General features: G+C 39.7%; 1 protein-coding gene across 1 annotated transcript in view; it reads right to left on the bottom strand.

Moving 5' to 3' along the window:
- Positions 1-12,029: 12,029 nt before the first annotated feature.
- The window catches only part of ARHGAP42 (Rho GTPase activating protein 42), a 139,919-nt gene continuing 127,480 nt past the window's right edge, over positions 12,030-24,468 (bottom strand). Inside the window, exons 19-24 of the mRNA XM_062514451.1 lie at positions 24,137-24,281; positions 21,026-21,406; positions 19,814-19,970; positions 18,619-18,681; positions 12,657-12,736; positions 12,030-12,447 (exon numbers count right to left, since the gene is read on the bottom strand). Of these exons, the coding sequence (XP_062370435.1) occupies positions 12,359-12,447; positions 12,657-12,736; positions 18,619-18,681; positions 19,814-19,970; positions 21,026-21,406; positions 24,137-24,281 (915 nt within the window). The 3' untranslated portion in view covers positions 12,030-12,358. The remainder of the gene's footprint in view (positions 12,448-12,656; positions 12,737-18,618; positions 18,682-19,813; positions 19,971-21,025; positions 21,407-24,136; positions 24,282-24,468) is intronic.

The following is a 24,468-nucleotide window of genomic DNA, read 5'->3' as shown; positions in this document are numbered from 1 at the left end:
TAATACATTAACATTTTGTAGAGTCTTTGCAATCCTCAGTGGAAAAATTCTGTAAAAAGACAACTAATGCTTAACTTCAAGATATCTTTGGACTGATGTTAATATTTCTCCATACTAAACATCAGGATCATGATAGATATAATTTATGCTTTGCAGCAATTGTTTTGTTTTTGGAAAAAAGAAGAGACTTGTGTAAGATTTCTGTATTTTCCTCTTGTGGAGCTTTCATCTCTATATTTGTACAAATGAAATAATAGCTTCAAGTATTTTTGCAAAGGTGTTGTCTAGCTACATTGTGTCATGTCCAATAAAATGGGGATGTGCTTGCTTTGTAGTAGTATGAGAAGCGTTTAACTCTTCAGGAGATGTACAAAAATCCACTAGATTGAGTGGAGGGTAAAGCTGCAGAATGACATTCTTGTCACTGGACACGAGGCTGCAGCTGCCAGTACCAGGCTAGTGGAGCCACTTGTGCTGCAGTCCTACAGAGCAGCTGCTGGGTGGCTGATTTTTGAGGGAATGCTTCAGCAGCTCCAGGTTAGAGACAATATACACTGATTATTTACTGAGTTCAAACCCAGGTGGCTGGGATGGGGGGGAGGGCAGGGGCAGAACTGTTTTCCATTTTGTTTGCAATTGAAACCCTCTACAAGACAGAATAAAATAAAAGATTATTTAATTATTTATTTATATCTTTCTTTATTCCTACACGGAAGGTTATGACTATGACTTTAATCAAAACTGCAACGGTCCAGCTGCCAGCCTATAGAAGCATTAAAATAAGTTACAATGCATTCCTGATCTCCTGGCATAAACACACACAAAGGGAAAGTTTACTAAAAAGCCTGCCCTGCAGTACAGAAGGTCCATGCACAGCAGCACTACCAAGAAGTGCTGATGTGGGAGCAGAGGCCATGGCACTGTGGAAATGGAAGTGCTGGCATGGTGCTGCTGGTCCAGATCAGTAAGGATACACCTGAGTAGAGACACCATAGCACAGCAACCTACACGGTGGGCAGTCATTTTTTTGTAACTATTTAAAAGCCAGGGTTTCAGAATAAACTGTCCCCAGACCAGAAACTATCCCCAGACAGAGGCAGTGCCTGACCTCACTACCATGTCCACACCAAGAAATGGAGTTTGCTGCTGCCAGAATTGCTCAGTGCCAGAGCTGCCCTCTGAGGTGCAAGATGCAGCACACTGCAGGATGCATCCATCCACTGTCCATCCACCCTGGAATCCTCAGTCATGGGGGAGAAGAGCTTTTCTTGTTGCTGGTCATTGACCTGGACTGGAGTAACCTTTCCTTGGCTGCACCAACAGGGCACATCAACCCTGGCTTTTAAGGACCTGAATCCAGTGCTCAGGCGATCCTTCCCTCATCCTCAACATGTTCCACTTCCCACCCCACTGCCTTCTGACAGGGTGTGCAACAGGCAAGGAGTGGGACCTGCAGTTTGGTGAGGGACACAGGCAGAATGGCTGGAAAATGCCATGTCCTCCATAATCAGGAGAGGCCACTCCCCTGCTTTCCTGTTCTAAGGAAATACTGGCAAAAAACTGAACTGCTGATTTAGATGTCACCCCTTCTAAGGATGTGCTGCAGTGTTAGTGTGCCCTCAGAGAAGGCTTAGTCATGCCAACAATGCCAATACTTATGGACATCGTTTCCACATAATACAGAACATCCTGAAAGTGATGTTGCACTTTAATTTCTGAATGTCCTCATTCTTGTGAATTCGTATTTTGGATGTTACAAGTGCACCATGTACACATCAGAAACAGTTTGACAGGGCTGGGACTTATCACACAGATGATTAATTTTCCAAATTAATTTAGATTTAAGCATTCCATGCAGTATAAAACAACTGGGGAAGGCATTTAGTCAGTAGAAAAATACATTAATTTCTTTTAAGTGTAAGTTCTACTAGCAGTGAGCATAAGAAAATACTCTTAAAGTCTTTGAGACACTTGAACTTCAGGTATCAATGTTAAAGAATGTGGTCCTACTTAAATATGCATCCAGTAGAACATGTCTGCATTGGTACCTTTATTTAGGCCCCAATTATCTATTTACACAATGATGTTCCTCAGGATTGAGTGGAATTACTTTGTGTATGCGTATATGTATTTCCCTATCTATATGTATTTATGTATGTATGTATGTATGTATGTATGTATGCATGTATGTATGTATGTATGTATGTATCTATCTATCTATCTATCTATCTATCCATCCTGTCCCAATTCAGCCTCAATGCACACCTCTTTTGCCCAAGGATAGTTTGGGATTTTACTCTTTTTAATAGACCTGGTAATAGAAGGGTATAAAGAATAAAAAGATTACTCATTATTAGATATAGGACATCTAAATCCTTTGAGGTAGAAGGTTTGGCTTTAACTTTTAGTAGATAACAGTCCCCTTAAATGAGATGGGGTTTTTTTATTGTGACATCTCAGACTCCATAATGATGCAGATGCTCTCAAGCCTGACTCATCTCTTTACAGCACAGGTGAGCTTCCTCTTAAACATACTAACGAGTTAAGCAGTAATCACTGGCTGCTCACAGGGAAGGCAGTGCTGGTATTTTTTGATTATCTAAATGAAAGAAATAAGTGGCATCAGAGATTCTGCCGTGTGGGAATTCAGATGAAATCATCATTTCCTTTCCTGTGCGTCAGTAATGAAGGTGCTGCAGCACTGGAGAAGGCACCAAACTGAGCCAAGGCTGAGGTGATGCCCTGAGGAGGTCCAGTGTCCTCAATGTCCAATGTCCTCCCTGTGAGCTGCACTAGGTTTGGTGTTACCACTGTTTCACTTGGATGTTCCTCCAGGGAAGGCTGACCTAAACGTGTGCTAGGGAAAGAGCTGTGCTTGTTCCCTCTGCCTTCAGGAGAGCTATTTTTGAGAGATTCACACAGATAGCACCATGTTAACACTGTCTTGATTTCCCCTCTGGATGTAAACTATCCAGCAAAGCTAATTAGCTAAAAAGCCACAATAATCACCTGAGTTTCTGCTGCTGATGCACTTACAGATATCATTATAATGATCATGCCTACATTTGGTTTCCCAGTTCATTTATGAAATATTTCAAGGCATCATTTGAACAAAGATGAGAAAAAATTATTAAGGCAAGGGTTTGGCAGGGGCAGACTTGGTTCTGTGTTGCTCCGAGGGTAAAAATAATTGTTCTGGTTTGTTTTGTATTGTCTGAACTTCAGGGGGATGGGGAGGGCAGGGAGAAGGGCCCATCTGGAAACAAAACAATGTTAGAAATCACAGCTGGAAGCTGGTGACACACTCCTATGGCATTCACTGCAGGTTTCTCAGGGAAGTTCTGGGGAGCAAGACATTGTGCAGAATGGCCATTTCTCTCATCCAAGGCAGGCAGCTTGTCCTAATTGCAAAAATAAAACAGCACTTAACAGGGCCAAACAAAAGCATCTCTTGACCAACTGCAAGAAATTACAAACTTAAAATGACAATTTGAGATTTTATGTTAGGATAGATTTGCATCACATCTGCCAAGCACACTTTCTTTGCACCTAAAAGTCCCTGAGTTCTCTGCTATCTACCTGCTTCCTTTAGATGCTTCTGAAGGGTACACCAGGGCCCCCCAGTGCAGTTTTTGTCTTTTCTTCTTGTGGATTTTCCCTGCTGATAGGCATCCTGCTTTTTCGGTGGTAATTCAGAACTCACAGTTGTCACTGCTTTCACAGTCTCTGTTTCCAGCACCTCGTGCTCAGCCTCCCAGCTCAGGTGCACTGAAACCCTAACCCCTGTTACCTTCTTGGGAGGCCCTTGCAAACAGCACCTGCTCTATTCTAGGAACCAGTTGTGTCCTGTATGCTAGTTAATTTATTTGGAGGAACCCTCCGTGGATTGGTCAAGGTCAGGTTTCTTATCCCCCTTCTGCCGGGGTTTGGGAATTGTCCTCTGAAAGGCTTCTCACGGGGCTTCCCAGTGTGCAGCTGTCTCACCTGCTTGTGCACTACAGGTTGCTTCCCCAGCACTGCCATGAGTGTACGGTCATGTCTGGAACATGGAGACCCCGAATGAGCTGGCTGGAGCCCATCACTCCAGCTCTGAGCTCTGCTGTTCTCTGACGTGTTTGGCACCTTCCATACCCCACCCTTCCCCAAGCCCACCAAGGGCTGACCCCCACCCTCTCAGCCCCACCTGCTGCTGGGGATGGATCGTGTGACTGCTGTAGCCAAAGCACAGCAAAGCAAACCTTGTTTTGAAAATACCCCCAATACAGATGTGCTGCATGTTTCCCTTTGCATGTGCTTTTTTTCATAGGAATGCAAAAGCAATGACTATTAACAAAACTAAATTGCTGATGTTTTTCATCAGATGGGATTCTAATCCCTTCTAAGGGCACCCAAGAGCCATTAACAGTAATTTTAAATGAAATACACCCGTGCTGGCTCTAACTAATCAGTTCCTCAATTATACTGGCAGAAAGATGTATTCCAATTACCAAAGTACTTTCAAGTGAATTAAGACTCCTTTCTGTACCGGCTGTGGAGGTCACTCAATGTTCCCATGAATCCCTGCATGTTTACATTAAAAAAAGCACACCATGATCTTTGGCAAAAGCACTTGCTCTAGGTTAGTTCAGCTTTTGAGCTTGTTGCCACAAATACAATAGAAAAGAAGCCAACCATTGCAAAAGAAGCCAAGAATGTCTTTCAATACTTTGTTTCCATATCAACGATTAATCCGAATGACAAGGGAAAAGTTGTACAAACATGAAATAAAATTTTAAAAGATGAAAGAGCAGATACCTTATTTAGCATGTTTAATAAGCAGTGTTTGTGTTAGAAAGGTTGGTTTTGAAGGAATCCATCATGTCAAACTAATGAGAAAATATTCTGAACTGGGACCTGAACTGACTTTGCCACCTGCTCACTTTACACCTATGCTGTTTCCTTGGATCACTGAAGTTTCTCCTCTTTAGGCAGGAGGCTGTGGCCAGCTTGGCTCATCTCAGCATACATTCTATACCAAAGCAATCCCACTCTTCCCCCCTAGTCGATGTTGAAGGCTTACCAGAAATAAAGCCAAAAATACTAATTTTTCAAAACAAATGAGAATCATGTCCTGTAAGGTGCTTTAATGCAACCAAGTAATGAAATGTGTCTTCACCCTTTCTGGCAAGAAGCACAGATGTCTCACCCCTTGAGAGTTTTAAATTTGGTGTTAATGTGGCAATTCAACACCATTGTGTTGATTCAACAGCAATTTCAGTCATTTTGCATTTAAATGCTCACTGAAATGTCAACATATTGCATGTCAGACACAACATAGGCTTCCCAGAAATAATAAATCTTAGTTATTCCCTGATGCCAAGAAAAATGGGACACTGTGAAAATGAGTGATGAGAACTATTTTAGAGCTTAGTGTAGACCCCAAAGTAGTGTGCATTCACTCCTGCTGATCAGGGGATCTAAAGCCAAGAATCCTTCATCCCCTTGGAAAAGACCAGAAAACTCGAACAGAAAACACAGTTTATTTCAGATTTTTAACATAAAATCAGTAATGAACTGTCATTTTTGATGAGCTGTCAAAATGTAGATATTTTCCATTTCCTCTTGTGCCCAATCACAGTGCAGAGCTGGGCATCTGTGGCAGTTCCTACCACTCCTGGTTTCATGGCCCCCAGCAGGAGTGGAGGGGAATCCAGTCGCAAGTGCTGGTCCCAGAAGGAGCTGTGGCAGTGCTCGTACAGGCACAGGCACAGGCACAGCTCATCTGCACAAAGAGCAGCACGGCAGGGCAGGGCAGGGCAGGGCAGGAGCCTCAGGTCATCTGCCCCCCTACTTCCCTCCTTCCCAAAAGCCCCGTGGTACCCGGAGGTGCTGCAGGGAGTGATGGTGACATTTCCACCGCTATTGTTCCACTTCACCTCAGGCGTGCTTCTCAAAGTCAGGGCACTAAGCTTCAGCTCAGCTCCAACCCCTTGCTGCAGCCCCTCTACTTCTCATGCTTTTCCAGCAGAATTAATACAGCCAGAAGGGGCTTTCCCAGCTCAGCTGCATCCCTGGGTCCCAAGGGGAACCTTGCCTTCTCCCTCGACCCATCCTGCCTGGGACACCAGGATCTCAGCAAAGTGCAAGACAGTTTGGTGACTGCAGGCTGCAGGTGATGTTTTGACTCCTGAAAGCAGAGTCCACATCTCTCAAATCCTCAGGCAGGGAGATCTGTGAAATACAGGCTTCACTTCAGAGCAGTTTCTCCATCTGGTCCATGCTGCTTGGCTTCTCCACAATCTCATTTTTACTTACAGCCACGGCATTGATGTTTTGTTTCTGTCTGTCTCTGATGTGCCCCTGTGCCACTGTGGGCACAGTGCCTGCACAGAAGGAGGCTGGCAGGGCAGCTGCCCAGCCCAGGGCTGGCAGGCAGGAGCCACAGCAGCATGAGCATGCCAGGGGCAGGAAGCTGGCAGCTGACAGCCATGGATGCAGGAGCAGTATCCATCTTCCCTGGCCTCCTGCAGTTTTCTGCACTGTCCAAGCACAGGGAAAGAGTTTATCAGCTGGCTGGTTTGATCTTGTTTAAGAAACACAGATTTTTTTAGTCACAGTCATCATAACAAAGCCTGATTGTTTCAGGGGTATTAAAGTCTCCTGAGTTTCTGGCGAGTTCCTTTAGGGAAAAGGCAAGGCAGGCCACCCGACAGCTCCCTTTGCCTAGGGCACAGCTGTAACTCCAGCCCGAGGGCTGTAAAAACAGAGGCAAAATGTCTTGAAGAGATGCTGGGGAGGGCATGCAAGGGAACTTGCAAAGGCCAGGGCACTCACTTGCTTCCCCCACCTGGCAGTGCTGTTGGAAGGCCCTCCTGTGAGCCCATCCACCTTCTGAATTTCCGAGGCAAACACCTCATCAGCAAGATTCTGCCATACCAGAGTTCTGCTTCTTGCTACCTGACAAACAAAACTGTCATTTTCTTTTCCTCAAAAGCCACGTCTTTGGAGACTTCCATGTCATCAGGACAGTGTATGACAGACTATTGTCTGGTGTTCACATGCCCATCTACGTAAAGCATCCTCGGGGGTGAAATGAACCAAAGTGCTATCACTTGGAAAAATCAAAAGGCTGAACCAGAGGCCAAATTTAAAACCAATTAAAAAGTTTGTATATAAAGGATTTTTATTTTGAAAAACACTTTTTCAAATTTTTGAAATACAGTGTAAAGTACAAGATACAATTATGTCTGCAAAGTCAGCTTATGCATGTCATGCTAGTTATTTACATGTAGATATATACAGAGTGCAGATAATTATTGAAACCACACTACAAAATAAACAGAGAGTTCAATAAGATAATTTAGTAGGACTTCATTAAATAGATATAGTTATTGATTGTAAATATTTTCCTATTAAAATGCCATATAGTATCTAAAGTAACCCCTATAAACTCTAATACCTCCAAAATTGCCATAAATATGATTGAAAGTTGAAACGATCCATGTGCCCTATTCAGCTGTTCTGCCCTTTGCTCCAACAGAAACTCTTGCAGAGATAATGGTGCTATATTTAATGCCAGAGCTTGATGACAACTCCCAATAAAACACTTGCAGAAAGCTCAGATGGAAAACAGCTTTCAGCTGAGGTATCCAAGGTTTGGAGCACTGTGCTTTACACTTAAAACAACAAGAATAATCCAATGGCTTATTAAACACTGCCACACACAGGACAATTAAAGAAGCGATACCATCCTCAGTGACTGAAGTAATGCCTGATTTGATACCATGCACCTCACTAAAACAAAACAAAGCAAACTCCCAAAGCCCGTGCAAAATCTTAAACTAAAAAAGAAGAGATCTCCCAATGGGTACAGACACAGCCCCACTGACAGTGGGTTTTAGTAGGAGCAGGAGCTGGACAGGCTGCAGCAGCAGCAGCAGCACCATCTTCAGGGCTCTGTGACCAGCCAGAGAGAGTCTAAGGCTGCCCATGGCTTTGATCTCTGGCCATTGAACAATTCATCCAAACCTCTCTGCTGAAGGAAAGGACAACCCCGTGCCAGATCATAGATTACCCCATTAGCAGAATATTCCATGTCCTTTCTGGGAGCTTCTGGCCAGAAAACCCTCACTATAAATTGCCAAACATCTGTCTTTGACTTCTTTGACAGTTTCCATAAATGTAGAAGATCAATCCCAGTCTGGAGGATGTGCTCCTCAACTGGGATTTCTCTTCTTGTTGCTCAATACAAAATTGCACAACCTTCTACCTTAGGAAAAGAAATATCAAAACCAACATGCTTTTTAGTTTCATTATTTATTCTGATGCAATCTTATTAAGCAGAAAATAGGCCAGGGGAGAAAACTTAAAAAAAAAAAAAAATCCAATTACTGCCATACAGTGCTTTTTTTGTTGTTGTTGTTATTGTCACAATTACCATTCTGAACCGCAGAATTTTACAACTTTTCCTCTTCTAACATGAGACTAAAGGCACATTACAATTCAATCCAATTACAGGCAAAGAATAGAGATTAGCACCAGAAAATATATAAAAGGAAAATAAGTTACTATCATAGAATAGCGCTGGTCAGCAAATCTGTGCATCTTTTTTTTTTCCAGAAATAATTGTACAATGAATATTATAGATTAGTTAGGGACATAAGTGATAACTATGGTTTAATTTAACAGTTTTGTTACATATAACTCTAAGTGCCAAAATATGGCAAAGACATTTTAATACTGAACTCATAGGAATTACACACAAAAAATGTAATCTTTATCATCATTAATAAAAAGTGTGAATATAGAATATTAATATACTTTACATATTTATCATACAATATATCAGTCCTTCACACTATCAGTTTGATTCATGTTGTGCTGCAACATGTATCAAAAGGTTTAACAAAGAAAAAACATGGCTAATTATATGTTGTGGGTACAGACATTATTTCCACAAGACAAACAACAACAACAATGTATCTCTACCTTGAGTTCTATAGGGATATTTGGAACAACCCTGCTACATCCTTTAAGGAAGGATAATAATAATTATTTAAAAAAATGTTTAACCTTTGCTTGTAGAGTGTGTCTGATATTCATAAAGAATAGTAAATCACTACTATGAGCTAATTTAATTCAGATTGACTAATTTTCAGGTAAGGCATTATCAAAATATTATATATCAATTTAAATTTTATAAGGATTTCTCATTCCTTGCTATCATCAGAAAGGGTTTTTGGCCAGGCCTGAGAGTATCATCATTAGAGAAGCTTTGGTGCTGCTCCCTCCCCCACTTCAGTCTTTGCACCCCTACTTACTCAACCTTCTAGTTCACTGTTCAGCTTCTTGTAGAGATAAACTCCCTCCTGAAAGGCAGGGAAGGGCTGGGGCACCCAGAACCCAGCAGATCATACAGAAAGTGCTACTGTGTGCCGCAGAGGAGAGTACAAGAAAAGCCATAGAGTTCCAAAAATCAAAAGCCCTACTCCAGCAGAGTGAGTGGCTAACTGTAAGAATGGGCATAACCTTTTATAGATGAAAATGCCATTTCAAAGCAAAATGACTTAGAAATTATTTATACCTAGTTTGGAAGAAGGTCTGACAAAGCTGCAGAGCATTACAGAGGAAAACACAGATTTTTTTTTTTTTGTGAGCAGCACACGAATGGAATCCAGTTTCTTATGAAGTTGTCTTCTCCAATTCTAATTTTGGCCTAATATAAGATGAATGCATGGGAACAGATGAAACACCTCTCCTCCACAGGGATTCCTCCAGGTCTTTCTACAACCTTTCCCTCAGCACTCACAGGCTCTACTTGCTTCATCTGTAACTCAACTTGGCAGTTTTACAAAATTTTTAATTAACTTGGCATCTTTGACTTCTCTAGCTGGCACTCAGATCAGCTGAATTCAAAACACAGTACTGGAGAATTGTGAGACACATACAGAGGATGTGATATTACCTAAACTTAGGGGTCTTTTCTCCACTTATTTATAAATCAGGCTAGAACAAAGCAAGTAAGAAAAAACATTTTCTACATTTTGTATTTCGCAATTCCTCAAGAATTTCACAATTAAATTGCCCTTAAGAGGTATGAGGAGTCATCAAAGGACGTTCAGTAGAGGTTTACTACAGACTCCATGCAACAGACAGAAGCTTCTGCTCAAAGTTCTGCTTCCCTTTCTGCTCCTTTTTGCCTGCAGCAGCACTTTTCCTGGGAAGGTCACCAGAGACAAACCTTTTGACAGCCTACAGTTTTTTAATTGTTAAATACAGCAGAACCACAACCAAAATCACGTTGATCTTCTCAGGGCAATGGCAGTCTCAGGCATAGCTCAGACTAAGAAAACTTGGCTTGCCTTAAAATGAAGGAAGATTCAACTGGCTGAAAAAAGACCTTCACTTCCTTTCACATCTGCTCTGGGCAAAACAGATGAGCACACACGTGTCTGCCTTCACTGCCAGTGCCATCTGGAATAACCCTTCATCACAATGCACTGGGCACAGTCTGGATTTCAGATGAAGTGAAACATGTTTTGGGATTAATGAAACTGTTTAGGGTGAAGAAAGAACCCAGGTCACTCAGTCACTAATACATGGGGTCTGTCCTCCACTGCCTGCAGCCAGTCTTGGCTCAGACTCCCCCTATGAAAAGGATTTTTGGAAGGATGTTCTTCGAGTCTCTCTCTTTCTCTGATCATGACTCAGTACTTGAATTAGTGAGGAGAAAGATCCTGCAGGATTCTGTCAGCAGCCTGAAATCCAGCAATTGCTCTGAAGAATTCATGCACTACATATAAAGAATGTTCTGATGTGCTTCTTTGTGTTGGCAATGTGGCTTACTTTTCAATTTAAACAAGAAAAAGGCTATGGAAAGAAAGAAAAACAGCAGGTAAAAAAAATTACTGATGTTTTCAGCCCTAACAGCAGTTCTTCCTTAAACATTCTTGAAGTCGTGTAAAACTTAGAAATCAACAGATGATTTATATGTTGATTTCTGCTACTGAAGAAAGAACTGTGCCTTGAGAGATCTATGAAACTAAGCCTAGGTAGTTGTATGATACAATGAATTATTTTTGAAGCACTGATGTTGAAGAAATACTAAGATGGAGGTTAAATGTTTTCAATCAGGAATGGTAAGTAGCCAAGCATGCAGTTCATGTTTTCCCTCAAGGTGTACAAGAAAACTGCTCAGACTGAGAAAGCTTCTTATGGTTTTCTTTGACTTGTTTTTTTATTTTATTTTTATTTTTTCTCCCCTTTTCAGTCCTACCAGGAGCAATAAATAGGTCTTTAAAACACCTTTTAAAAGTAAGGATTTTTTATTCTGTGGAAGGAGAGAATCTTTGTCAAATATTTTAGCAGAAGTCAGGAGATATACCACTAAGTAATTTTATTGCTATGGGGAGATTTTAGCATTCATAGCTTATAAAATTGGCTAGTTCACAGGTCATCTGTCTAACTTGCAATGGAAAAAGAATGAGTTACAATTTATCTCAGGTTTCAAAACATACTGCTGTTTTTCACTGCTCACTTCACATGACTACCTATCAGTCCAGATTCAGCATCTCCCTGTTTTCTACAGTTGTTCTGGGACACAGAGAGAATATCTTCCAGAGGATTAAATCATTGAAAATAAAAGTTGCTAATATTATCTATGCTGTTTATAGAAAGCAGAAAAGAAATGTAGTAAGTATTTGAATGAAACATTCATTAAACATATCACATTTTGAATGAGCACTCACTGCACAGGCAGTGTTTAAACTGATCTTATCAGTTGTATAAATTCTATACCATATTGTAACTCAATGACTAACAGAAGTTCCAACTTCTGATTTATGTTAAAGTCATTTCTTATTTGAAATGATTAGGATCAATTTTAGAATCAAGTTTTCTAAGGGAGCATTCAGATCACAATAGAAGCAGTACTTACATTATGAAAAAGTCCACGATTTTCCATATTAATAACCATGGATTACAAGAAATGTCATAGAGTGCATTGCCTCTAAATTTCACACGTCTGTGAGCAACATCCTTGAACCTGAAAGTCTGCAGCTAAATAGCTTCTTCTTTTTTTATTTTTTTTTTGTTTTTTTATTGCTCTAGTGTTCCTTACCCATAAAAGAAGAACAGAACAACCTCTTGCAAACAATGGAAGTTATTTAAACAGAGTACCATCCTCAGCACAGAAACTGTTAACTGTTTCATCACATTCTGTTCCGTTGGCAGGGAGCTCTGTAACCTGCAGCTGCAGCATCTGAAGGAAATCTATCACTCAGCTAAGGGGCTGATCCCATATCTGTGTCAGATAAAAATCATAGTGCTTATTATTTGTTACCATGGATACCATGAAGATATTGCTGTCCACTGAAGATTACTAGAGGAAGACAACATAATTCTCAGGAACTAGTCCTGTTTTGCCTTCATAAGTTGCCTTTAACCAGCCTGGTTCCACTGATGGATACACTGCAAAAAAACATATATACAACTTTTAACACTGTTTAAAATCCCATACATGCTACATATATTTATTTAGATGGTATTTATTCAAGAGCAATTGAAAAATCAGGGCAAAACCTGAGAGCTAAAAAGGGAATTATGACCCCGTTTTGTGACAGGGTTCATTTTTTATAGGTTCTTTTTTGTTATGTAAGTCAATGTAAAACAAATCTTACCATTGGAAAATATTGCCCCCTGTGGGAAAGACAGCTCATGACTATGCTCAGCCTTACAGGAATACATGGCTTTTGCTTGTCTGAAAGAAAAAAAATACAGGCTTGCAGTAAATGAGATAACAAGGGAAAAGGTATAAAGGAAATTAAGACCTGGGGAATATAGGAATAAGCAGATGTACAAATGCTATATGATAATGATTGGTTACAGAGCAGTTCAGAGGAGTGGAGTTATAGCAGATAATAATTTCAAGCTTACTGGCGTTAACAACCATGTTATTGCAGAGGAGAGACTGACATCCCATTTAGACAATTAAACAGGAATATAATGTGGAACTTCTAAAATGAGGTTGTCATTCAAATAATTACTGAAATGAGCATACTGTTTGAAGCAAGCCATGGATTGATTGCCAGGAGACAAATTCAAAAGTGACCATCAAGTCATTCAAGGTCTAAAACCTTGACCTGTGAGAAACTATTGTTAATAGGTCTACAGAGGAAAATAATATTTAGAAAGTAAGCATGAGACAAAAAGGAGTAATGATTCTGTCCCAGAGAAGGAGGGCCAAAAAAGTCACCTCTTGGGGCTTGGCACCACGATTCTGCAAAGTATAAAATGAGGGTACGAACATGAAGATGGAAATTAGGAATTCTCTTCTTGGAGAGAAAATTCCTGCACTTTACCTAATTCCTTGACTTTTACACACTCAGAACAATTTTACATGACCCACCAATTTTTCTGAATTTCCTTAAACCACACTCATTAAGTGAAGATGAACTTGTTGACTATTTCACCTTTGCATGATATGATGGAGAATTGCCAACTGAGATTTCCTTCTAGCCAAGATTTATCTCAATGACCCAATATGTGACTTGTGGCAAAGTTTAAAATTTTCTGCATACTTTTTGAGAGTGTGTATATGCAAGTAGCATTTAATCTATCATGTCCTTCTCTCAAAATAGTGAGATAAAAGAGTTGCATGACAGATTAATTAACAGTGCCACATCACAAGCATTATCATCATTCATTTGAACCTTTAAAAGGGTATGAGAGTGGATGGACATACTCTGAAGTTTTTATGTGAGAGCTTTCCAGAGATTATTTCTCCCTCTGAATAAAAAGCTTTGCTGTTGGTTCTCTGACTTATGACTGGACTAAGTGGCATGTTTTGCCTTCATCTTAACAGAACTAATGACTCCTCAAGGGTTACATTCTCAGGATGAGATTTCCAGAGGAGATCAGGAATTTTGAGTTATACGATATCCAAGGCCCTGGAAACATTCCTGATTTTTAGTACTGTCATTCTGGTTACATCCCATCAGCTAACTAAAACAAGTTGAGCACTGGAACTCTGTTTGTTCACTTTGCTTAAAGGTTACCTTGCTCTCTGGCTGGTGTAGACTGCTCTGAGCAGAGTTTTTCCAAAACAACTCCTTGGTGCCTCCCGCTGTAAAGAGCTTGCCATCTACACCTGACAAGGCAGGTGTTTTGATTCATTACTCTGCATAATCTGTACAAATTTACACATTATAATCTACCTAATGTATATACAGAGGGAGTTTAGATAACTTCAGTGAAGGTCACACATAAACTAAAATTATTTAATCTAATTTTCCCTCAAAGTCTACAGAGAGACTACAGATGTTCTAATTATCCTGACCCAAATCAGTAACACTATGACAAAACAGCCTGTTGGGATGGGTTGACCCTGGCATGACCCCTTGTTATGCAAACCCAATACACCTGAGGTGGCATCATCATGGATTTTACACCTATAAAACAGTAGAGTAACTTAAAGATTGCTGCAATTGTAATGAACACAAAGTAGTGGATAATGAATTTACCAAAGCACAAAATCTGAATAATTTGACTATCAAGCCAGGTACCATGTTAATAATGAGACACCTGAGTAATACTGACAAAAGACCTTTAAGGCAATATTAAATGTGAGGCAGAATTTTGTAAGTCATTCTTGAAATATGACATGTTGTTTTTATTGCCCTTAGAAAAACTTAAGAAATTAATGCAATTGTCTCCTCGATTCTCTAATGTCTAGTAAACTATTCTGTTCTCAACCTCCAATTTCATCTGATCCAAGCATGTTTACCTTAAAAATAATAAAAAAAAAAAGACAAGAAAACATAAGACTCTGTCTTAGAAGTCTACAATCACAGAATTTCTAAGGTTGGACAAGACCTCTAAAGTCAACTCCTATGGAAAGAGAAAGGTTCTCAGCACTTGACATTTACACAGATAGAGAAATACAAGAAGTCAGTTTCGCAAAAGCTAATGAATGATAGGATTCCTCACACTACCTTTCTCCTGAGACAGAGCACTTACAAAGTTATCTACAGACTATCTGGGATGATAAAATGAGTGACAGATTTAAGAAAATTTACTCATAATTCTGGAGCAATTTTTAAGCATCTAGTTACTGCCTCCACACTTGATTTGATTATTTGGGTTCTCATATTTGTTATTACTCATTTCAACCCTATCCATTTGGAGGCACTGCTCATGAGATAAGCTTGCAGGTTCTTGGGCATTTTGTTTGCGATTATGAAAATGGACATTCTTACTGATGGTGTTAATGCTGTTCTCCTTAGAAACAACACTGTTAAAAAGCATGTGATAACATCACCATTATCTATTACTGTTCTTTAAGATTATGTTAATAACCTGAGAGAAGTGTAATTCATATTGTTTAGGGCAGAGCAACTTTAGAAAACGTTACCCACATTTCCTAGAAGTTCTTCTTCCAATGACCTTACTGGGTAGATTCCAGATGAGAAAAATGCATTTTCCATTTTCTTACTTCCTATTATAGTTGAGTCCATAATGATAAATATACTAGCAGTCAAATGATTGGTACTCATCAGATCATAAATTCTTTTGCTTGTCTATTCAGTCAACAATACCCGAGGCTCTAATAATAATAGTAATAATAAATATTTTGAAAGGTAAACAAGCTTTAAAACTATGCTCCTGCCCTAATGACTTTTCAGTCTAGCAAGACAAAGCCAGAAGAGGAATGAATGAAAAAAAACATATGAGATGACTCACCAGTTACTATTATCCTACAGGTAGAAGAAAGGTTTATAGAGCCCTGGAAATGGCAGACTCAAAACACTGGCCTGGTCTGAGCAAGGCATTCCAGGTGTTTTAGGAAATGCAAAAACACAGAATGAAAATAAAAACAGAAGAATGACTGGAAAAGAATATTTAATCATATGGCTGGGATGGGAGCATGGGTCTAGAGGGCATTCAAAACATCTGTCTGCTCCTACTGAAGTCCCAAAGTGGCACCTAGAAACCCTGCTGAAAGGTTAAGCCTTTTGCTGTCACCTACTCCTTCCCATTTATCTAATGAAATTTCCTCTTCTAATGCAGTTTCCCACTTCAGGAGACTTGACTTTCTGTGCACCTCTAAATCAAAGTCAAGATTATGCAGAATTAGGGCTTATGTGTCAGTGCATTTCTGTACAGAAGCTGAAATAAACAGATCTCAGGCCTGACTGACTTCTCTAACTTCAGTGTTTGTGAGAACAGTAAGCAAACTCCCTCACCTCTTTCAAGTGCATATTAGATTAGTGACAGAAACTGGTCTCCGAGTACACAGTAACTTCATACCACAGTGAGAGAGACTGATGAATAATAAACTTCAAATCAGGAAATGGGAAGACAAAAGTCAAAGTAACTCTAATTGTCCAATCCTAACACATGTACTGTGGTCTCTTGTCTTTCTGACTAGAAAAACCCTTTAGTGTTACAGAAGCATATACTCATGTGTACAAGGAGAGAAAACAGGTCAAACAATACATTAAAAAAGAAGACACACACACTCTTTATAGACCTGTTGCATCATACAAAGTCAGAAAGCAGGGTTGCAAACACTGCATGGAAGAAGGAATTAAGTAGGACCAGACCGACCACTGAGGCAGTAAAATATCAAGTGCAGAATTACCTGCTGGAATATGGAAAATAATGTGAGACTGCAAAGCCATACAAGTACTTTTGATCTGCCATCTGTACAAAAGACCACAACAGGCAACAGGTGTTTCAAGCAGGGAAGAAGTTACTTACATTCTATAATGCATAGGTAAGCAGTAGCTTAAAATTTATCTTAGCAGGGTAAATTACCCATGCAGGGAGTCCAACACTGTCGGGACTTGAGTATTTCTGGTCTCAGACCAAGCAGGTTACAAACAGTTTCTCCACCTTACACTTGGCCCTGCATATATTCATTGGTTAGCAGAATTATGAATGCAGGAGGCCTTTCTACTGCATGATGAAGTTGTAATTACCATGATTCCTACATACTTCAGAGCAAAAAAAAAAAAAAAAAAAAGGAAAAGAAAAAAAGAAAGGCTATTCTATGGTTTTAAATCAGCCTTCATGTTCATAAAATGCAGCTAAATAATAGCTAGCTCTGAATTGCAAAATCATACTCAGACTTAAACAGCATTATAAGAACAGCTGAGCTACTTCTGATTTCTTCCTCTTTCTCATTTTCCATTCTCCTTGCTCCTGTTGATCTTCTGCCTTCTTATGAAGGCTGAAGTAGAGGAGCTATTCAGCCTTTCAGTGTTTTCGGCTTTGTTATCCGCTCTCCACATCCATTACCAAACTGCTACTTTTCCTTTGTCAGATTTTTGCTTCTTACATGCTTTTTATATACAGATGGAGGTGGCACAGGCTCTGAAGGAACAACAGGGGAGAGCTTGAAAGAAGGAAGTAATACAAAATAAGAAAAGGAACAGTGTTGAAGATGAAATGATGCAGAACTGGTGAAGCAGTAATTGCCTTCAACTTAGGGTACAGGCTTAAGAACATTCCAGACCCTTCATTTACACTTTTCTTCCTTAAATTATTGCCCTGGTCTTTTCACACCCCTTTCCCCCTCTGCCACCCTCTTTTTTGTTCATCTTACAGTTCATGTATTATACCAAACAAGAAGAGCCTTGATTCCTGAAAGCTGTTTCTCTCACAAAATCAATAGGCCTTTGCAGAAGAGCATTTTCTTTCTCTCCCCGCTAGATCTGCCAGAGAGGACAGGTACATTCCATGGCCACACATTTCAGCATGTTGGTATCTTCCTTTACATCTGTGCTACTTTAGGCTACTCCTTCTGGATTCATGGATTGACATATTTTTATATTGCTCAACAGTTCTGGTACGTTGTAGGTTTTATCAGTGAGTAAAGCAGTGATCTGCTCTAAATCTGTGTTCTGGCTCAAAGAATTTGAAAAGTTGGGACAGTGAGAAGAGAGAGATGTTTTCCTACATCTCTTTACTTATCTGCTTTGTCTGTAAACTGTAAGAGGAGCAGTAATGTACAGAAGATACTGCTTCCTAGACAATCACTTACTAAAACATTCTAAATTCATTTAATATAAAAATGAATCAAATTAATGAAATAAATGCAAACAATTGTGAAGAAAATGTCAATCCTTCCTGAAGAAAGGTCAACAGTTTCTCCAGACAAGACACCAAGACATGGAAGATGTGATGGAAAAGAGAGAAATCCTGATCAAGTCGTTCTTGAACTTTTTAAAGTAGATGTTATTGCAGACCTGCTGATATGAACAAATTACCATAAACCAGCAGGTTTGATACTCTGTTGAAGCCATTGTATACTAACAGCTGTATGGAGGAAGTACAGCACCCTCATCCTAATTTAAATACTGTTAATTTTCTCTTGTATCTGTGTCCTTAAGCAGACAGCTAACCTGAGCCTCTCTCACTATTCCCCCAGGTGAGAGAATAACCAGACTGGCTGTTATTCTCTATGAAATTTAGCTTTCTTTTGAACACAGGATGATCTTAACAAACCATAGAAGTTTCACATGCCACATGATGCTGTCCAAAAGACACAGAACAAAGCTCCAACACTTCTCTTTCAATCTCTGAAGCCAGCAAAACAGAATGGATTTTTCAGAATGTTAAACAGTTTGTAGCACTTACCGTCCTGAAGAAACTTGTTTAAGTGAACCAGCACTTTCGAACAATTGCGCTCTTGCAGCCACTCTGAAAACAAATGCACCACTATGCTTTATACTACACACACTAGTTTCACTTTTAATCACCTAAAGACATGGACACATTTAATTTTTTTTTTAAATTGTTCACTTACATTCCTATTCACCAGACTTTTTAAGGGCATAACCTAACTGGCCACACGGACTTCTGCATGCTCCAGTGCTCTGCTGAGTCACCAATGGAAACCTTGACATCTTGTGTTTAAAATTATATTAATGTATGGCAAATAGATATATTGGAAATGCTTTTACTGAAAGTCTGTCACTATCATGCAGGAATTCTGAGCTGTGCAGAATTATCTGTTTAAGTAAGAAACAGGAGTCTCTGAAATGACTACAGTGATCCGTTCCAGATTACAAAGCGGAGAGGCTGAATGATATATTTCTTTATATTTTATATTTCTCTATATTTTCAAGAACTTCTTGATGCTCTACAGATCTGGAAATCGTTCATGGGGACAGAGGTACGTTGGGTCCAAGTTAGATCAGGAGACATTTTGTGACTTTTCACTCTTCTGAAAGCACTGAGAAATGTTATTAACCCAAATCTCAACAGGCTAAATAACTATCTCTGTTGCTCAGAACTATCTTCCTTTCAGCATTAAAGAAATAAAACTAAACCAAAACCAAACCAAACCAAACCAAACCAAACCAAACCAAACCCCAACTGTTAGAAATGAAGTATTTATCATGCAGCAACTGAAGACACTTCAGAGCTGAAGGTTGTTTTTTTCCTTCCTCCAAGTTTAGACTTTCACAAATAAAATCTGATGATCTTTCTCAGATAACATCATAGACAGTAAATAGAATTTCTGCTCCTTGAAATATTAAATTTCAGAAGAACCAGAGAAAATAATACTAATAATTTTTCTAGGAAATATTTCTACCTTGTCTCCAGTCTAATAAAGTTAATGGTAGTCTTTCAACTGACATAAACAGACTTTGTGCCATCTCCTTTGCTTTCAATTTTAACAAAACTAGATAAATAATTAACAAATACAAAAATATTAAAATCAAGTATTCATGCATGCTTTTTCAGTTACTTCTGTACGTCTCTTGAGTCACTTTATAATAGACAATACTGTAATGACACAAGTCTCCAAAGGGCCTTAATGACTTACACAGATCCTGGTCTTTGATAACCATTGCTTGACGCAGTATCTAATCTTAATCTCCTGCACATTTTGGGAGGTAAATCAGGGTTTGGTGGAGCCTTTAGTGTATCTTTGGTATCTGTTGAAGATAAACTCTGTATAGATCCACTGCAGCTTTTGTTACCTAAAGAAAACACCAAATTATAGGGAACATTAAAGCTGATTTGAAGCTGTTTCACAACATGTGTAACTGTGCAAAGCAAAGGTTGTGCTGATGTTGTTGAAGTTTTTTCTTCCTTTTTTTTAGGAGTCAAAACAGGTAGAGAATCTACTTACTAAGAATGAGAAGAAACAGTCTTTCAGGCAAAAAATTGGGAGAAAAGAACCAACAGAAAGAATGAGGAAATTATGGTAAAATTGAGAGGACTAAAAAATTACATTGCAATTATATGGCTGGACTGTACAATCATTAATAAAAGCATTTATAAAGTAGCACTTGGCAGAAAATTGAAAAAAAAATTGACAGGAAAATGATTCTCAGACGTCAACTGATCAAAGCAGTGTGAAATCAGACCACAATAATTTGTAAAACTTAAATTTCAGTATCCACAGAAGATTCATGCAGTTTAAAAAAAAATACTTAGGAATAAATGACCACGATTTGCCTTAAACAAGTGCCACTGTAACTTGGTAAAGAAATCTATATGTGTACAGACTGTATAACACACAGAGGAAGTCCTTGTAATGAATATAAGCCATGTCCACATGTGTCCTTTCAGGTGACTTATCAGTGGACTGCTGCCTTGCTTCCATGGATGTTCTGCAAGATGAAAACTGCATCTGCTTCTCTCCTTATGGCAAAGACCAACCAATACTTAATAATGCCTTAAACGCTGTCATAATACAGAGATCCCAAAATACAAGCACAATACCTCTATTATTAATATTTCTAATTTACTGTAATACATGTCATGTCACAAATTATAGGTGAATCATAGGAGGATAAGAGAGTGATCTAAATTTGAGAAATGTATCTTCTAAGCTGAGTGAACTATGTAGGTTATAAGCAACGGAAATACGTCAGAAGCAGTTTGAAAACTGAAACAACATACCACAAAGATTAAAAACAAGCAAACAAACAAACAAACAGGACTAATGATTATCATCATCTTTCAGACCCAGCTCCCGTTTTCTGATGCATAAGTTAACACTGATCTGATAAAAGACCTTGGTAAGTACCTTCAGCTGATGGAATTGACCTAAGGGAAGATGCTGAAGACCTTTTCAGCCCAGACAGACTGTAGGAACTCTTTTTGGTCAGGTCTGTTGGTGGAGAGGCATTTTCTGGTCCAGTGACAGAAGCTACACTTTGGCAGTCTGATTCCACATCTGTTTTGGTTGCATCCTCCTTTGATGAGGATTCTGGACTTGTAGTCCACAGGCCTGAACTTTTCTGGCCATTAGAAGAAGCGGGAGAGGCTATCCATGGAATCCCTCCTGATTTCTCCCTTGGTTGTGAGGGTGTGCACTTGGTGGTGCTGTTCTGCTCAGAGGAGTGAGAAGACAGAGATTCGATGCTGCCCATGGGAGTGCTGTCAGGGCTACTGCTGTACGAGTCACCTAGGGAGGAGGCAGGGGAAGGGAGAGAGAGTGAGAAATATACTGCGTTTTCTAACCATGTGCATTGCTTTCATGCTACTTTTTGCTCTTTTGTACTTTGTTATCAAATTCATTAATATGTGGTTTCCTACAGAAATAACACAACTCTTTTTTTCTTATTTTCAACTTGAAGACTCATCTTGCTCATTTACAGGGCATTAGTCCCTTGAAAGTTGCAAGATTGGCTGGTGTGTTGTTTGTCAGATGCAATTTCTATAACTTTTTATCATTCCCTACCATATGAAACCTGCGTCTCTTTTCTCACACCATACAGATTTCCTTTATTTCCTGCAATATAGTTGTGTCTGTGCTTCATTTAAACAATGAGTTAAAACCATCTAGTACTCTGAAAATGTTACTGCCAGAAGCCTTGGCTCCCTCTTACCTGTCTCCTGTCACACCTTATATTTGGTAAGAATACCTTTGCTTCCACCTCAGCATTTCAGGACACAAGTAAGATACTAATTGAAACTTGTTTACACAAGTGCTGAGTTTCAGCTAATAAGCAAAACACAAGTGGAGAGCTGTTCAATAAGACCTAGTGGCAATCAAACTGCCACCAAACGTAGCATCATAGAAGTCATACAATCAGTTAGGTTGGAAAAGATCCCTAAGATCATTGAATCCAACCTGTGACTGAACACCTCCATGTCAACTGAAGCATGGCACTAAATGGCACGTCATTTCTTGAAGGCTTTCAGGGATGGCAACTCCACCACTTCCCTGGTAAGTCTGTTTGAATGCTTGACAAGCCTTTCAATGAAGAAATTCTTCCTGATGTCCACCCTGAATCTCTTCTGGCACAGCCTGAAGAAGCTTGCATACACTCTGCAAAATACTCACACAGAAATACCCCTTTTTTTACAGTGGTATGCATTCATTGCAGTTACACAGTGACAAACACCTGAAACCTTCTCAGTTTGTCCTCTGGTGAGTGTAACTGACTGTTCCTTTGTAACTTCTTACTTGGGATCCCACGTGTTGGGGGTTGGTTCTCTCCCTTTTCCCTCTGTGGAATTTTCCCCATTGTCATGCTAAGATACCTGTTGACTGGGCCCTGGTGACAAGGGGGAGGGGAGAGAGAAGAGGGAAACCCCGCCAGATTCAAACATCCAGAAGAGGAAGCGGAAGGCTCTGGCTCAGCCCATTTCTCCCGCGGAGTTGGGACGAGAAGGACGATCGCTGCCTGTGTCCCATCCCTGCCATCCCAGCGTCGGGAAACCACCATCGGACCCTGCCCGGCTGTCTTCTCGCTGTGAACTACCACCATCCAGCACTCTGCTGAGCACCAGGACCCACACTGTGAGCGGAGAGCTCTCTCTCCATCTCTCTCTCCCCCTGGGACAGCTCTGCCATCACCCCCAGCCCTCCTGCGGCTCTGCGGGACCCGCCCGCCCCCAGCACCGGGAACTGCAGCTCAGGGAAAAGGTGCCTGCAGCCAAAAAACACTGGGACTGAGTTACTGTTCTGTTTGTGGGTAATTTCATAGCTGTTGTTGCTCTTGTTTGTCGTGTTAGATATACTAGTAAAGAACTGTTATTCCTACCCCCATATCTTTGCCTGAGAGCTCCCTTAATTTCAAAATCATAATAATCGGAAGGATCATATTTTTTCAGTCCAAAGGGAAGCTTCTGCTTTCCTTAGCAAACACCTGTCTTTCAAACCAGGACACCATGTCATTCATACTTGGAACCTCTGTGCAGGGAGCTATTGCTATTTAGTATTTAAACTCTCCCTGGCAGGAAACAAGTAACACAGGTGGGAGGAAAATGCAGCAGCTTTGCAAGAATATACTGAGGATAGATTTCTTAACATTACAGACTTCAGAATAACTACAGATCCTCAAGAACAGATGCACTTTAACTGTGGATTAACTTACTGAACCAAACTCATATAAATCTTTTTGAGGGACCAAGGGACACAGAAGTTCTTTAGGAAGTCTTTAGCAGTAGTGGAATTGTTAATGACTTAAGCCTTTAAAAAGTTTCAGTTCTCCTCACCGGTAATCAGTAAGTAAAAAAGTGGTGACCCAAATGGATGAGAATGAATGAAGCAAAAGTTTTTAATTACATCTGTATAAAATTAAGCATTCTAAATGAGCTATTAATTATAGATATAACTCCCTGCTGTAAAACACTAAGCCATATGATAAGTATACTGCTTCTCCCAGGAAGATTAGAGTTTGTTTCTAATCCAGAAAACCTAACGAAGTTTCAGTGGTTTTGACAGCCAAGGCAGTGGCTGACTTTGAAGCAATGATCATAGTTATGCATGTGAAAAAAGCCAAGTGATGATTTTGACCTCCTATCCTTGACTGAATTACATTTCTTATAGAAGGAGGGAAAAGACTGCATTTACCATTTCCCAACCCTAATAATCATCCTGCAAGCAAATGAGATGAACATCATACAATGAACTCTTGAGTTTCAAAGTAGACTAAAATTAGATTAGAATACAAAGTCTACTTTAAATTATGTTGAACACTGTATGCAATGCAAGACTTGGCTATAACCAAACATCCTTCCTGATCTGAGAAGTGAGGACTGCAGTCAGTCAGTGCTGCTGTGACTCATAGAGGGTAAAAAGCTGATGCTTATGACCACTGGAATACAGTATCTATAGGATATTATTCAGGCAAAGTTAAAAGATCACATAAAAAGCAAGATAACCAGCATGCAATGACAAACTTACTGTCAGGGTCTGCTAGACATGGTGTGTATCTCCCCTTGGGTTTACGGGAACCTGTGGAGAGACAAATTGCTCTTGTTCTTCTTGAACTTGATCGGGACTGAGGCTGGGGAAGAGGAATATTGGGGTCTGGTGCAGTGTGAAATATCTGCATGATTAAAACAAAAAGGAAAAAAATACATTAAATAATAGAGGTACTCTTACATCTTCATTATTAATCCATTTGTTTTCCTCCCCACTGTGCTAGAAATTAACACTGTCATAGTCTCATACATTACAAAAGAGTAAAGTCACAGAATATAAGCTTTGCTTTGATCTCATTTTACAACTTAAGA

The sequence above is a fragment of the Cinclus cinclus genome, chromosome 2 (genome assembly GCF_963662255.1).
Source record: "Cinclus cinclus chromosome 2, bCinCin1.1, whole genome shotgun sequence".
In the NCBI taxonomy this organism is placed as follows: Eukaryota; Metazoa; Chordata; class Aves; order Passeriformes; family Cinclidae; genus Cinclus; species Cinclus cinclus.
The sequence above is the reverse complement of the archived record's forward strand: the minus strand, read 5'-3'. Positions and strand labels throughout refer to the sequence as shown.